Source organism: Carcharodon carcharias, chromosome 16, assembly GCF_017639515.1.
Source record: "Carcharodon carcharias isolate sCarCar2 chromosome 16, sCarCar2.pri, whole genome shotgun sequence".
In the NCBI taxonomy this organism is placed as follows: Eukaryota; Metazoa; Chordata; class Chondrichthyes; order Lamniformes; family Lamnidae; genus Carcharodon; species Carcharodon carcharias.
In genome coordinates, this window is record NC_054482.1 from 84,821,534 (window position 1) to 84,836,790 (window position 15,257).

Genomic DNA, 15,257 nt, shown 5'->3' on the forward strand with positions numbered 1-15,257 from the left:
AGAAATTGTTCAGCGTGAGAACAAGTTCAGCCAGACGGAGGAGAGTAGTGGTGGATGGGGATTGTTCGGGCCTCTGTTCGAAGAAGAAGCTAAGGGCCCTCAGACCATCCTGGTGTGGGATGGACTGGCTGAGGTTTTCCACCCACGGTCGTTGACAGGGCCCTCAACCGTGTCCGGCCCATCTCCCGCACATCCGCCCTCATGCCTTCTCCTCCCTCCCAGAAACATGATAGGGTCCCCCTTGTCCTCACTTATCACCCCACCAGCCTCCGCATTCAAAGGATCATCCTCCGCCATTTCCGCCAACTCCAGCATGATGCCACCACCAAACACATCTTCCCTTCACCCCCCCTATCGGCATTCCGTAGGGATCGCTCCCTCCGGGACACCCTGGTCCACTCCTCCATCACCCCCTACTCCTCAACCCCCTCCTATGGCACCACCCCATGCCCACGCAAAAAGATGCAACACCTGCCCCTTCACTTCCTCTCTCCTCACCGTCCAAGGACCCAAACACTCCTTTCAAGTGAAGCAGCATTTCACTTGCATTTCCCCCAACTTAGTCTACTGCATTCGTTGCTCCCAATGTGGTCTCCTCTACATTGGAGAGACCAAACGTAAACTGGGAAACCGCTTTGCAGAACACCTGCGGTCTGTCCGCAAGAATGACCCAAACCTCCCTGTCGCTTGCCATTTTAACACTCCGCCCTGCTCTCTTGCCCACAAGTCTGTCCTTGGCTTGCTGCATTGTTCCAGTGAAGCCCAACGCAAACTGGAGGAACAACACCTCATCTTCCGACTAGGCACTTTACAGCCATCCAGACTGAATATTGAATTCAACAACTTTAGGTCGTGAGCTCCCTCCCCCATCCCCACCCCCTTTCTGTTTCCCCCTTCCTTTTCTTTTTTTTCCAATAAATTATATAGATTTTCCTTTTCCCACCTATTTCCATTATTAAAACAAAAAAAAATTTATTTTTTTTTTACATTTTTTATGCTCTCCCCACCCCCACTAGAGCTATACCTTGAGTGCCCTACCATCCATTCTTAATTAGCACATTCGTTTAGATAATATCACCAACTTTAACTTTAACACCTATGTGTTCTTTTGTACTATTGTTGGTGACATCTTTTGATGATCTGCTTCTATCACTGCTTGTTTGTCCCTACAACCACACCCCCCCTCCACCTCTCTCTCTCTCTCTCCGCCCCCCACACACACACCTTAAACCAGCTTATATTTCAACTCTTTCTTGGACTCGAACTCAAGTTCTGTCGAAGGGTCATGAGAACTCGAAACGTCAACTCTTTTCTTCTCCGCCGATGCTGCCAGACCTGCTGAGTTTTTCCAGGTAATTCTGTTTTTGTTGTTGTTTTGGATTTCCAGCATCCGCAGTTTTTTTGTTTTTATCTCTGTGCCTAAACTCAGGCATTGATTACTCATTCATCCTTATGTAAAAAGACTTATCTCCACTTGATGGTATGCGCAAAATTGATGACATGGAATGCAGGTAAATTGGGGGAACATGATTTATTATTCTATCACTGCAACAGTGGATAATGGTGAACAGAAGCCAGAAAAACTGACTGAAAAATAAATATACTGCACTGGCTGGATACTCAATGAATAAAATAATTCCTGGAGTTTGCTTCAGATCACCTACCATGCTGGTCTGAAGTAACTAAATCTACACAAATGGACAAAGCTGCTTTAGAATGCAAACAGCTTTTCTCTTAACTGACTTCAGTGGAACAGCTTTGGAGCGAAAGAGGGTTCAATGAAGCAACAACATTAATGCCAATTTAGCAAAGCTGACAGATTTATTTTTCATCTAATGATAGCTTTAATCAGAAAGTACTCCTTATACTTTCCTTATTTTTAGCTTAGAATTTAGCTTAGAACTAGAGGACACAAACAAAAAAAAACTGGCAAGCTTCAAGTGAGCCTAGATATTAGAAAATATTTTCCACCATATGCAGATTGCATTACTATCTGTAACTTGTTCTGTGAAGCAATCCTTTGAAAAGACGCCAGGCAAATATTGAATTATGAAGTGGACTGAAAGTTATGGGAGCAGATGTAAATAAGGTGATCAAAGACTCTGAGGAACACATTGTTTTCATCTAGTTGGGATCTTGGGACTGTCATTAAGGCATAAGAAAGCATGGAACAAGAAAAGGCATTTGGTCCAATCAAACCCAACACTTCTACAGATTATATTTAATTCAACTATTACATTTCCTTAGGAAAGAATATGCAAGGATCTCTGGTGCCTAGAGATAAATCAAGCAAAAGTTCAGATATCCTAATTTATAAGATATTGGCTAGTTTTTTTATTCTTTGTTGGGATGTGGGTGTCATTGGCAAGGCCAGCGTTTGTTGCCCATCCCTATTTGCCCTTGAATTGAGTGGCTTGCTAGGCCATTTCAGAGGGCAGTTAAGAGTCAACACATTGCTGTGGATCTGGAGTCACATGTAGGCCAGACCAGATAAGGACACCAGATTTCCTTCCCTAAAGGACATTAGTGAACCAGATGTGTTTTTATAACAATCAGCAATGGTTTTGTGGTTATCATTAGACTTCAAATTCCAAGACCTGCCGTGGTGGGATTCAAACCCAGGTGCCCAGAGCACTACCCTGGTTTCTGGATTACTAGTCCAGTAACAATGCCAGTACGCCACTGCCTCCCTGTTCACCCCTTGATGTTGTATTTCAATGGTCCCAGGAATTATCACACTGCACACAAGATTGCTTCATGTCTACACATGATTGTCTTTATAACCCTAAATCTTGTTCCGAAACCAATTATCATCCAATTCTATTAAAAAGATGGTAATGAACACAGCATTAAAGCAATAGCTGGATTCAATATATCCATTATAATATGAGATGAAAAGTACCTTTTTAACTTTGTTTTGGTTAATTATTTCATGACTGTCTAGCTCAGCATTTACAATCCATGTCAATGGAGAACTATGCAGTCAGTATATAGTTTTTCTTCCAATTGTCACTGCATGATAGCAAAGGCACCATTTGTTATACTTGACCCCGAGATGACCTATTGACCATATGCACGTACTGGCACTATGATCTCCTGTTTCCAACTTCGTAAGATCACCTGTCTCTGCCCCTGACTTAACTCTTCTTCTGATGAAACCCTCACTCATGCCTTTGTTACCTCCAGACTTCACTATTCTAAGGTATTCCTGGCCGGCCTCCCACCTTCTACCCTCTATAAACCTGAGGTCATCCAAAACTCTTGCAGCCTATGTCACAAGTACCTTCACCCATCATCCGTGTGCTCACTGATTTACACGAGTTCCCAGTTAAGCAATGCCTCAATTTTAAAATTCTCATCCTTGTTTTCAAATCCCTCCATGGCCTTGTCCCTCCCTATCCCTGTAATCTCCTTCAGCCCTGCACCCTCTGGAATGTTCATGCTGTTCTGATTCCAGTCTCTTGCACATCTTTGATTTCAAATGCTCCTACATTGAAGGCCATGCCTTCAGTTATCCAGGACCAAAGCTCTGGAATTCCCTCTCTAAATATTTTTACCTACCTCCCTTGGTATCCTCCCTTCACTCCTTAATACCTCTCTTTTTAGCCAAGCTTTTGGTCATCTGCCCTAATATCTCCTTATGTGGCTGGATGTCAGATTTTGATTTATAATGGTTTTGCGAAATGCCTTGCACATTTTATTATGTTAAAGGTGCTATATAAATATAAGTTGTTGTTGTAGTGAAAGTCATGTTATGGCATCATTGTAAACTAATTCTAAGTTCTAATAGCTACTGCAACATAACTGGAAAAGATCAGGGCAAGGGCACACCTACTGACTATTCTGAAAAAATCTTCTATTGAGAGAACTAACAATATGTGTACTGTTCTTATGAATGGTAAACATTGTGCGCAGCCATACTCAGAAAATGCATCCATTTTGCCAAATTCCAAATGTATTTTTGTGTAGTCAGTAAACAATTTGATTGTTGAGTGCCAAAATTTGAATTACAAAAATGATGGAGGATTTAGAGTTTTTTTTTAAACTAGCATAGGTCTTCAGCTATTCTAAATGCTGTGGGTGAAAAAGCTTTTCAAAAATAGTAAATGAACATATGATATAAGACAAACCCGAACACATCTTCTCTCATGTCCATTCATTTGCTATTTCCTGCACACTCGCATTCTATTTTGCAGTACCCTCACTAGCCAACAACTTGTGCCTATTCTCCTGTTAGCATTCATTGACTGCCAACTTATCCTTTAGTCTGTGCATCACCTAACATCCTCTATCTTAAGCTTCATCCGGAGAGCTCATAATTTATTCCACCAATTTGCATTCATCTATTGTTGAAAATGAATTACTGTACATAAGGTAGTGCAGTTAAGTGTAACAATTTTAACGCTAAGGAACAAAATAATACCTTTAACCAGCATACAAGTATTTTTGAGAACAAGACAATCTCTTTTCACCACATCATTTCTTTCGCCAAATCTCACCAAAGTGTTTCTTGAAATTGTATTTGAATGGCCTGGAATTTTTAGGGTTTTTGATGGCAAACTATGAACGTTCACCATCATTACCCTCTAAATGTGACCACACATTCAGGATTTAACGCAAGTGTAGACTAATGCAGAAGTTGTCATCTTTCAGTCACTGCTCAGTCACAGGCTGATTGATGAAGCGGATTTGAATAATGAGGGAAGAAACATAAACTAAGGTATTGTTTTACAGATGGGTCACTTTTGCAGGTGCAACTGAAGCAATAAACTAATTGTTTGGAATGGAAACTGGCCATGTATATGGGCCTAGAGAAAGAGCAATTAAGATATAAATATGAAAAAAAGTAATGCTTATTTGCTTGTCCATTACTAGTGATGTGGAATTGTTTTTGTTTCTTTGTAGTGTTTATAGTAAATAGCATAACTCACTAGTTAAAAAAAAACTAGTACACCAAGAGGGAATATAAACTAATTGAAGCTGGAGATACAGAACAACTCATTGCTATTTAGCCCCATTCCTGACTGAAGCATTCAATAAAGCTGGTTTTCAATCTTCAATAAAGCACATCTTATTAGTCACCATGTTTGTAGCAGTGATACTGTGCCTATTGTCTCTAAACAAAAGAACCTTCAAATCTGACTATAAGATCCTTGCTCAAGTTTAAGCACTACCCCGACTAAAAATAAATACAAGACTGGTTCCTGAGATGAGGAGATTGTCCTATGTGGAGGGATTGAATGGTCTAGGCCTATATTCCACAAAGTTTAGGAGAATGAAACATAGAAAAATAGCAGGAGTAGGTCATTCAACCGTTTGAGCCTGCTCCACCATTCAATCTGATCAAGGCTGAACGTCTATATCAATGCCATACTCCTGCTCTCTTCCCGTACCCCTCGATGCCTCTAGAATCTAGAAATCTATCTATTTCCTTCTTAAATATATTCAGTGACTTGCCCTCTGTGGTAGAGAATTCCACAGGTTCACCATCTTCTGAGTGAAGAAGTTTCTCCTTATTTCAGTTCTAAATGGCCTACCCTGTATCCTGAGACTGTGATCCCTTGTCCTAGACCACCCAGCCAGAGGAAACATCATCCCTGCATCCTGTCTGGCAAGAATTTTATACATTTCAATGAGATCCCCTCTCATTCTTCTAAACTCCAGTGAATTCATTTCCAGGTGACTCAATCTCTCCTCATATGACAATCCTGTGATCCCAGGAATCAGTCTGGTGAACCTTCACTGCACTCCCTCTATAGCAAGTATATCGTTTCATGGGTAAGGAGGCCAAAACTGCACACATACTTGAGGTGTGGTCCACCAAGGCCCGTACAACTGCAGTAAGACAACCTTGCTCCCGTACTCAAGTCCTCTGGCAATGAAGGCCAACATACCATTTGTCTTCTTAACTGCTTGCTGCACCTGCATGCTTTCTTTCAGTGATTGGTGTACAAGGACACCCAGGTCCCTTTGTACATCAACATTTCCCAATCTAACACCATTTAAATAATACTCTGCTATTTTGTTTTCTTACCGAAGTGGATAATTTCACACTTATCCGTATTATACTGCATTTGCCATGTATTTGCCCACTCACTCAACTTGTCTAAATTGCCTTAAAGCCTCTTAACATCATCCTCACCACTCACATTCCCAACTAGTTTTGTGTCGTCAGCAAACTTGGAAATATTACATTTGGTTCCCTCATCCAAACCATTGATATATATTGTGAATATCTGGGGCCCAAGCACTGATCCCTGCGATGCCCCACTAGTCACCACCTGCCACTCCAAAAAAGACCCATTTATTCCTTCTCTCTGAGCCTGTCTGCTAACCAATTCTCAATCCATGCCAATATATTACTTTCCAATCCCACGTGCTTTAATTTTGCACATTAACCTCTTATGTGGGACTTTGCCAAAAGATTTCTGAAAATCCAAATACAACACATCCACTGGTTCTCCCTTATTTATTCTGCTAGTTACATCCTCAAAAGACTCAAATAGGTTTGTCAAACACGAGTTCCCTTTCATAAATCCATGTTGACTTTGTCTAATCCCGTTGATATTTTCTAAGTGCCCTATTATCACATCCTTTATAATAGATTCTAGCAATTTTCCCTCCCACTGATGTTAGTCTAATTCCCTGTTTTTCTTGTTCCTCCTTTTTAAAATCGTGGCCAGAGCTGTTCCCGAATCTGCAGATTCAATTTGGGCACTGAATTCCAGACTGCCCAGCACCCTTTGAGTGAAAAAGTTTTCCTCATGTTTCCTCTAATCCTTCCACCAATCGCCTTAAATCTATGCCCCCTGGTATTTGATCTCTCAGCTAGGGGAAACAGGTCTTTCCTGTCTACCCTATTAGGCTCCTCACAATTTTGTATTCTCAATCCCTCAATTGGGTCACCCCCAGCATCCTCTGTTCTAAGGAAAACAACCTTAGCCTATCCAATCTTTTCTCATAACTACAATTTTCAAGCTCTGGCAACTTTCTTGTAAATCACCTCTGTACTCTCTCCAGAACAATTATGTCCTTCCTGTAATGTGGTGACCAGAACTGTACACAAAATTCTAGCTGTGGCCTAACCAGTGTATTATACAGTTCCAGCATTACAACCCTGCTTTTGTACTCAACACCTCGTCCAATAAAGGAAAGCATTCCATATGCTTTCTTTACCACCTTATCCAACTGTCCTGCCACCTTCAGGCACCTATGGACATGCACTCCAATATCTCTCATTTCCTCTGCCCCTCTCAATATCCTCCTGTTTATTGAGTATTCCCTAGCTTTGTTTGCCCTCCCCAAATGTATTACTCACACTTCTCCAGATTGAATTCCATTTGCCACCTTTTCGCCCACTAAACCAAAACACTGATATAATTCTGGAGACAACAACTATCCTCTTCATTATCAACTACATGGCCGATTTTTGTGTCAGCTGCAAATTTCCCAATCATGCCTCCCACATTTAAGTCCAAATCATTAACATATACAACAAACAGCAAGAGCCCCAACATTGAGCCCTGTGGAACACCACTGGAAACCGCTTTCCATTCACAAAAACATCCGGCGACCATTACCCTTTGTTTTTGGTCACTGAGCCAATTTTGGATCCAACTTGCCTCCTTACCCTGTAACCCATGGGATCTCACTTTTCTGACCAGTATGCCATATGGGACCTTGTCAAATGCCTTACTAAAATCCACTGCACTACGCTCATCAATCCTCCTTGTTACTTCCTCAAAAAATTTGATTAAGTTAGTAAGACATGGTCTTCCCCTAACAAAACCATGCTGACTATCCCTGATCAATCCTGTCTCTCAGAATTGATTCCAATAATTTGCCCACCACCGAAGTCAGGCTGACTAGCTATAATTATCTGGCCTATGTCTCACACCATTTTTAAACTTTCGCCAACCTCCAATCCTCTGGTACCTTGCCTGTACCTAGTGAGGATTGGAGAATGATCCTCAGAGCATCTGCTATTTCCCCTGTGGCCTCCTTTAACAACCTGGGATACAAGCCATCCAGCCCTGGTGATTTATCCACCTTCAAGGATGCCAGTCCCTCCACTGCAGAGAACCCTCTCTCACTATGCTTATTGTATCTAATATTTCACACTCCTCCTCTTTAATTAGTGAAGGTAAAGATAAAGTACTCATTGAGAACTCTGCCCACATCTTCAGCATCAAGGCATAAGTTACCATGTACATCTCTGATAGGTTCTACCTTTTCCTTGGTCATTCTCTTAATAAACTAGTAAAACATCTTTGGGTTTTCTTTGATTTTACGTACCAATATTTTTTGTGTCCTCTCTTTGCTCTCCTAATTTCTGTTTTTACTTCACTCCTCTACATTCAATACTCCTCTAGGCTTTCTACAATATTAAGCTTATTGTGACTGTCATCAGCTTTCTTTTTCTGCTTTATCTTACTCTGTATGCCTCTGGATAAGCAGGGGGCTCTAGATTTCACAGTACCACCCTTTATCTTTGTGGGGACTGTCTACACTGTGCCCATAGAAGCTCATATTTGAAAGCGTCCCTCTGCTTTGACACTGTTTTCCCTTCTAGTAGCTGTATCCAGTCCACTTTCACCAGTGTCTTCCCCCCAATTTAGAACTTTTGCTTCTGTTCTATCTTTGTCCTTTTCCATAATGATGCTAAATCTAACTGTATTATGGTCACTATCTCCAAACTAGTCTTCCACTGCTACTTCATCCATTGCCCAGCTTCATTTCCTAAGGCTAAATCTAGAATTGCGCCCCCCTCTTGTTGGGCTTGTTATGTGCTGGCTAAAAAACGTTCTCTTGAATGCACTTCAAGAATTTTGTGCCCTCTGTGCCCTTCGCACTGTTTCTATCCCAGTTAATATTAGGGTAATTGAAGTCTCCAACTATTACTGCCCTGTTGTTTTTGTGCTCAGAAATTTGCCTACATATTTGCTCTTCTAACTCCCTTCTGCTATTTGGGGGTCTATTGGACACTTCTAGCAGTGGGGCTGCCCCTTTTTTATTTCTGAGCTCAACCCATATGGCCTCATTTGATGCCTCATTTAGTATAACACCCCTCCTCAAAACTGTCATTGATTCTTTAACCAATAATACAACACCCTCACCCTTTTTATTCCCCTCCTTAACCTGCCTGAAATCTCTAAATACAGGGATGTTGAGCTGCCATTTTTATCCCTCATTAAGCCGTTTCCATTATAGTGATGATATCATGCTGCCTTGTGCTTATCTGTGCCCTCAGCTCATTGGCTTTATTTGCTATACTCCTTATATTTACATATATACCTTTTAACATCGCCAAATTCCTGTGCTGTACAGTTTTTAACTTGTGCTTCTTCTGTCTTTCAGAGTCACTCACAAACTTTCCACCTCCCATTCTCTGCTCCAAATTTGCCCTAAGGTTCCCATCCACCTGCCAATCTAGTTTAAACCCTCACCTCCCCTGCCACTCACCCCACAACAGCACTAGCAAATCTCTCTGTGAGGATATTAATCTCAGCCCTGTTCAGGTAGATCATCCAGCTTGTACAGGCCCCACCTTCCCCAGAGCCAGTCCCAATGCCTCAAAAATCTGATGCCCTCCCTCCCAGTTCTCCAGCCACAAGTTTAATTGTTCAATTCTCCTATATCCATGCTCACTAGCATGTGGGACTGGAAGAAATCCTGAGATTACTGCTTTACAGGTCCTATGTTTCAATCTCCTTCCTAGCTCCCCGAAATCTACTTTCAGGACCTCACCCCCTTCCTACCTAAGTTGTTGGTACCGATGTGGACCACAACCTCCAGCTGTTCACCCTCCTTCCCCAGAAGAATCTCCTGCAGCCGTTCTGTGACATCTTGACCCTGGCACCTGGGAGGCACCATACCATCCTGGAGTCACATCTACGGTTACAGAAATGCCTGTCTGTTCCTCAAACTAAAAAGTCCCATATCACTCCTGCTCTTCCCATCTTCTTCCTCTTCTCCTGTACAGCTGAGCCACCTCTGGTGCCACAAACGTGGCCCTGACTGCACTCCTCTGAGGAACCAATGCCCTCAGTATCTAAAACGGAAAACTGATTAGTGAGCGGGACCTCAGAGGACTCCTGCACTACCTGCCTGGTTTTGTGGGACTGCTTGACAGTCATCTATTCCCTTTCTGCCTCCATGCTGTTAAAATGTGGTGTGACGACATCTCAGGACATGCTATCCACGTAGCTCAAATCCTCATGGATGCGCCACAGTCACTCCAGCTGCCGCTCAAGTTCTGAAACCTGCAGCTGGTGACAGTTCCTGCACATGTGGTTGCCCAGGTCACCGGTAGCGTCCACAACTTTCCACACACTACAGGACATGCATTGCACACGACTGAGCTGTCTTTACTTCACTTACATTAACTTTATTTTACTTTGGTTTTCTTATATTAATTTTCCTTGGCCTTAACTTAATAGTAATACAACTATTGATAAATGTTACTTGTATTGATAAATCTAATATTTAACACACTTTACGAGTTGCAATCTTTCTTAAAGGACCTCTTTCCCACGTGCATCAAATTCCCACATGAACTTACTCGGTCTCCATCTCACAAAGAGGTACTCTCCTGTCTCCTCGTGCACCCTTGCTACCATGATTGTTGGAGGTGTATGACATGCAATGTGTGTCTCTGTAAGTAAAGGCATATACATGCATAAAGGATAGGCCCCAATGTTCTATCCTTCAAATTCTGGCTATCTGTGTTATATCATTGAGGATGCACAAGAGACCAGAATTGGAGAGGAGTTATAGGGCTAGAAGAGGTTAAGGCGCTAAAGAAAGATGAGGACAGGGAGGGATCTAAAAACTAGGATAAGAATTTTAAAATTCAGGTGTTACCAAACTAGGAACCAATGGGTGAACTGGATTTGGGTGAGTTGGATTCAGGCATATCATTTTACACAATTAACTTCCTTCTCATGCAGTTCTGGAATCCACATTATAGGAAGGACGTGATTGCACTACAGAAAGTGCAGAGGAGATTTACCAAGATGTTGCCTGGGCTGGAGAGTTTTAGTTATGAGGAGAGATTGGATAGGCTGGGGTTATTTTCCCTGGAGCAGAGGAGATTGAGGGGGGACATGATTGAGGTGTATAAAATTATGAGGGGTATAGATTGAGTAGACAGGAAGGAACTTTTCCCCTTGGTGGAGGGATCAATAACCAGGGGGCATAGATTTAAGGTAAGGGGCAGGAGGTTTAGAAGGGATGTGAGGAAGAATTTTTTCACCTAGAGGGTGGTGGGAATCTGGAACTCACTGCCTGAAAGGGTGGTAGAGGCAGAAACCCTCATAACAATTAAGAAGTATTTGGATGTGCACTTGCAATGCCATGGCGTACAAGGCTATGGGCCTGGTGCTGGAAAATGGGATTAGAATAGGTAGGTGCTTCTTTGACAGGCACAGACTCGATGGACTGAAGGGCCTTTTTCTGTGCTGTAAACCTCTATGACTCTTTAACGTGCAATGATTTAAAAGCAAAGTTCCGATGCTGCCTGCATTACAACTAAGTATCTGGTTGAAGGGGGACAAATAGACTACTTCCAGTAAAATTCGTTCCTCTTGTGTCGTTGGATTTGTTTCGAGAGGGAGTGCGAACATACGTGAAATGCTATTTTCTGGATTTGACATTTTACTCTCTATGCACCTTTTTTCGAAAATGAAAAAAAAAACACAATTCGTAAACAAGAAGAAGTGAAAAAGAAATCAACGCTTTTCAGCCTCAGAGAACGTCTACAATGCAAAACTAGTTAGAGTGCAGAATGGCCCTCGCATCTGAAGAGGGAGATGATGATGTCTCAGACATGCGCATCACATAGGGGGAAGTTGACGCACACTCGGTGTCGCTGAGGATAGCGCTGCTGCTTTTTGCTCAGCTTCTGCTCCCCTCTTCCCTCAGGAGACATCACCTGGCGGGACTCGCGCAGCGTTCGGCGGCCAGGTGAGTGCGGTGTGGGCCGGCCTCGCCTTCCCTCCCGTGCACAAGCTTATCAGTGTTGTTGGTCAGCTCCTTTTGTTCTTTATCGAGGCGTGGCATTGTCCGTTATTGATTGCATCACTTGTTGAATGCTATGCACAGGATGTACTTCAAGGCAGCACGAACGCACATTTGTGGGGTCCCAAGGATTTCAGGAACTAAAACAAAAGACGTTTTTCAGTTGTTTTTTTTACAATCCACTTTTTTTTTATTTGGGGCAATATAAGTAAAACTTTTTTTTGGGGGGGGGGGGTGCGTTTTTCAGATTGTCTTAAGACTTTCCGAGTGAAACTAACTTTAACCGGGTTATCAGTGGAATCGGCTTTTATTTCCAATTAAGTACACCACCCCCCCGCCCCCCCCGGCCAAAGCACTAACTGCACTGAGATCGATGCAGGCCTACACTGGTACAGATTTTGGGTAGTTTCCTGTTGACTGGAACTGGCTTCGCCCTGCACGGGTTCCATTGCAGCTCGGCCCTGCACTATCGCGCGTGTTTAAACGGTCTAGGGGGACAAATTAAGAGTAAAGGAAGAACTCGCATTTCTGTAACGCCTTTTCGCTACTTCAGAACTTCTGAAAACACTATAGGTTGCTAAGGAAAACCACGTACTGCTTGGAAATTAGAAATTCGTGCAGGTTGGAAAGAAAAGGCTTAAAAAGCCTAGCAAGTTCATGCAGAGGAGATCTGTACAGTATCCAGCTCTCCAGATGCTATAATAGAAAGCTTAGCTCATCTAAAGAGGAACTAGAAAGAGCAGAGATAAGATGGTGGTTAGCAGATAGGTTTCTATATAAAGAGCATTTTGTGTTTTTGTGTATTCAACCTGAAGACAATGAGTTTGTTTCAGAGCAAAAGCAGAAGAGTGGAACATGGAGAGTCTAAATGGAGAAGATAATTCAGATGGTTGTTCTTCTGCCTCTGCACCCTGGAAGTTCAGTTTGTCCTACCCTCTGGTTGGATGACAGTCTGGTCGGTTAGGTGAGATCTACCAATCAGATCAGAGGAACTGCAATTGTACCAATGAACACTGGGTGAGGATAACACTAGAGTCCTGTCAATTCTGAATAAAGATGACAAGCTACCAGTTTAAAAAGTATTCTTAAAGTGCAGTGGAAGATGCACTATTTATTTAAAGTAATCCTTTTCATTTCCTTCTGTAAGCATAGTCATTTTCTCATTAGGTTATTGGGTTATTGTTACTATCGCAGCTGATGTGAATACTGGACAAGTCAGATCCCAGAGTGAAACCTCGCTTGATAGATCCTAACTTTTATTTTTTTGAAACCATGGAGAAAATTCACTGAACAAATTCACAGGAGTCTATTGACAAACTTTTAACACAATAAAACATTTATTAAACAAGAAAAATGAACTATATTACACCAGACAAAATGGTTGGAAAGATCTCAATACAAACAAAAGAATATGATTCAATATTCACTATTCCTTCACCCCAGCCATATCTTTACAGACACATGCAGATTAGGAAAGATAAAATAAGTATGCAGTACATGTGAATTAACAGGTGAGCTGTCAGACACACTACACTCCTAAGTTAATGACAGATGTGACCAAAGCAGGCTCCATTGATTTTTCAACAACCCACACAGGTGCTTGTCAGGAGCCAACCAGTCTCACAAACTCTCTTTTCACAAAGGCTTCCAGTATCCACATTCGAAGAAACTCACCTTGGAATTCTCTCCAAATGTTGTTCCCACTCAGATGGCTTCAACAAGGATCCACGTCCAGGATTTTGATCTCGTCTTCTGAGACTCCTTTTCCGTGGATATCTGAGTACACTCAAGCTTCACCTTCCAAGTACACTTTCAGATCTTCGGCCGTGTCAAGCAGAACACCACTGCTCCAAAAGGCTACCTTTACCCTTCCGACCCACAGCATGGAGTCAACAATCTTAGGCTGCCCTCTCGGATCTCCTGCTTTGCTTCAAGTCTGCTCCCTGCAGCTCTGACTTTAATTTGGAGCCTATTTCTCTGCTCCTTTCTCTTAAATATACTTATAGGATCTCTTCCTAATCCCTGTCTTTGTCGCTACCTGGGACTTTCTTCTGGGGCCTCTATGGCCCACTCCCTGGTTTGGGACCTTCTCCCTGCACCCCTCTTGTGTTCTGCTCCCTGGGACACACTCAGCACAATGGCACTCTGGTTCAGGTCACCTGACCTGCAGTTTCACTACCTTTTCACTCCTCTTCTGCGCAGGTGCATTTGGCCTATTCCCAGCCTGAAGAGTGGAAAAAAAACTAACTCTGCATGTGCAGCCACTTGCCAGCTGGCACATGCGCAGAAGACCCAAGTTCCTGACCTCTGATTGCCTATTTAAAATTAAAGTAAGTATTTGCATGTCTTAACAATATATTAATACAAAAACATGTGCGGGGTATATGAGGAACTCGACCAAGTACTGCTGGAATGTTGATATCTCACCGGAACTGCATGTATAGTCCAGGGCTTAATCAATTTTTTTTGTGGAAAAGTAGTTTGAGTATTATTGTCTTACTATTGTCATGAACCTTGGTTGTCCAGAGCTAGTAAAGAAGTCTTGATGATTATTCAGTAAGTAGAATGTTGTATGTTATACAGGCACATGTCTTTCTGATCGGCTTTGGGAATGGAACTTGAGTTGATAATTTTATTTATATAAAAAAAGCAAGCCATGGGTGGTGAAATGAAAGAGGCCTAGTCTCAAAGGTTGGGTTGACACAGGATGATTTGGAAGTGTGCCAGGATAACTATTTATTGGTGAATGATTTGTAACTATGTGCAGAAAGACAAAATGCTAATAGGATTTCAGTAACTTTCATTGTAGTGTGCTGTGTCTTTTGAATTGCTTTCATAAATTTAGTATCTACACAGATAAATGTCAAAGGGTATTTGACATTGATAAATGTAGCTGTAACCGCCGTTAAAAAATAATGGTGACATAACATTTTCAGAAGACAACTTCCAGTCATTTTAGCCCACCTACCCATAGTATTCCCTTGGTGCATTTCTTGCAATGTGGAATCCCATTTATTAACATGAACCTACCCTAGTTTCTTCGTGAAACCCATTAGGCTTTCTTGTTTTACCATCTGTGTCACTAATCTGCTCCACATACTTATCACTTTAAATTGAAAAACCATTCTGCCAGCATTTCCTATTTATTTTATTGTCTTTCATTTGTAGATATGTTCTTTGTACTGAACTTTTCCATTTGCCAGAAGTGCTTACTTTGGATACAATTTGTGCAAACCTTT

General features: G+C 42.0%; 1 protein-coding gene across 5 annotated transcripts in view; it reads left to right on the forward strand.

Annotated features, from left to right (window-relative positions):
* The first annotated feature begins 11,843 nt into the window (after nucleotides 1-11,843).
* LOC121289040 (elongation of very long chain fatty acids protein 4-like) overlaps nucleotides 11,844-15,257 on the forward strand; it is a 52,979-nt gene continuing 49,565 nt past the window's right edge. For 2 of the 5 annotated variants that reach the window (XM_041207967.1, XM_041207970.1), the window contains exon 1: nucleotides 14,221-14,348. In XM_041207967.1, coding sequence (XP_041063901.1) covers nucleotides 14,298-14,348 — 51 coding nt within the window. In that variant the 5' untranslated portion in view covers nucleotides 14,221-14,297. Of the gene's footprint in view, nucleotides 11,965-12,851; nucleotides 13,036-14,220; nucleotides 14,349-15,257 lie in introns of those variants that run through there. The other 3 variants (XM_041207969.1, XM_041207968.1, XM_041207966.1) reach the window with 3 other exon arrangements.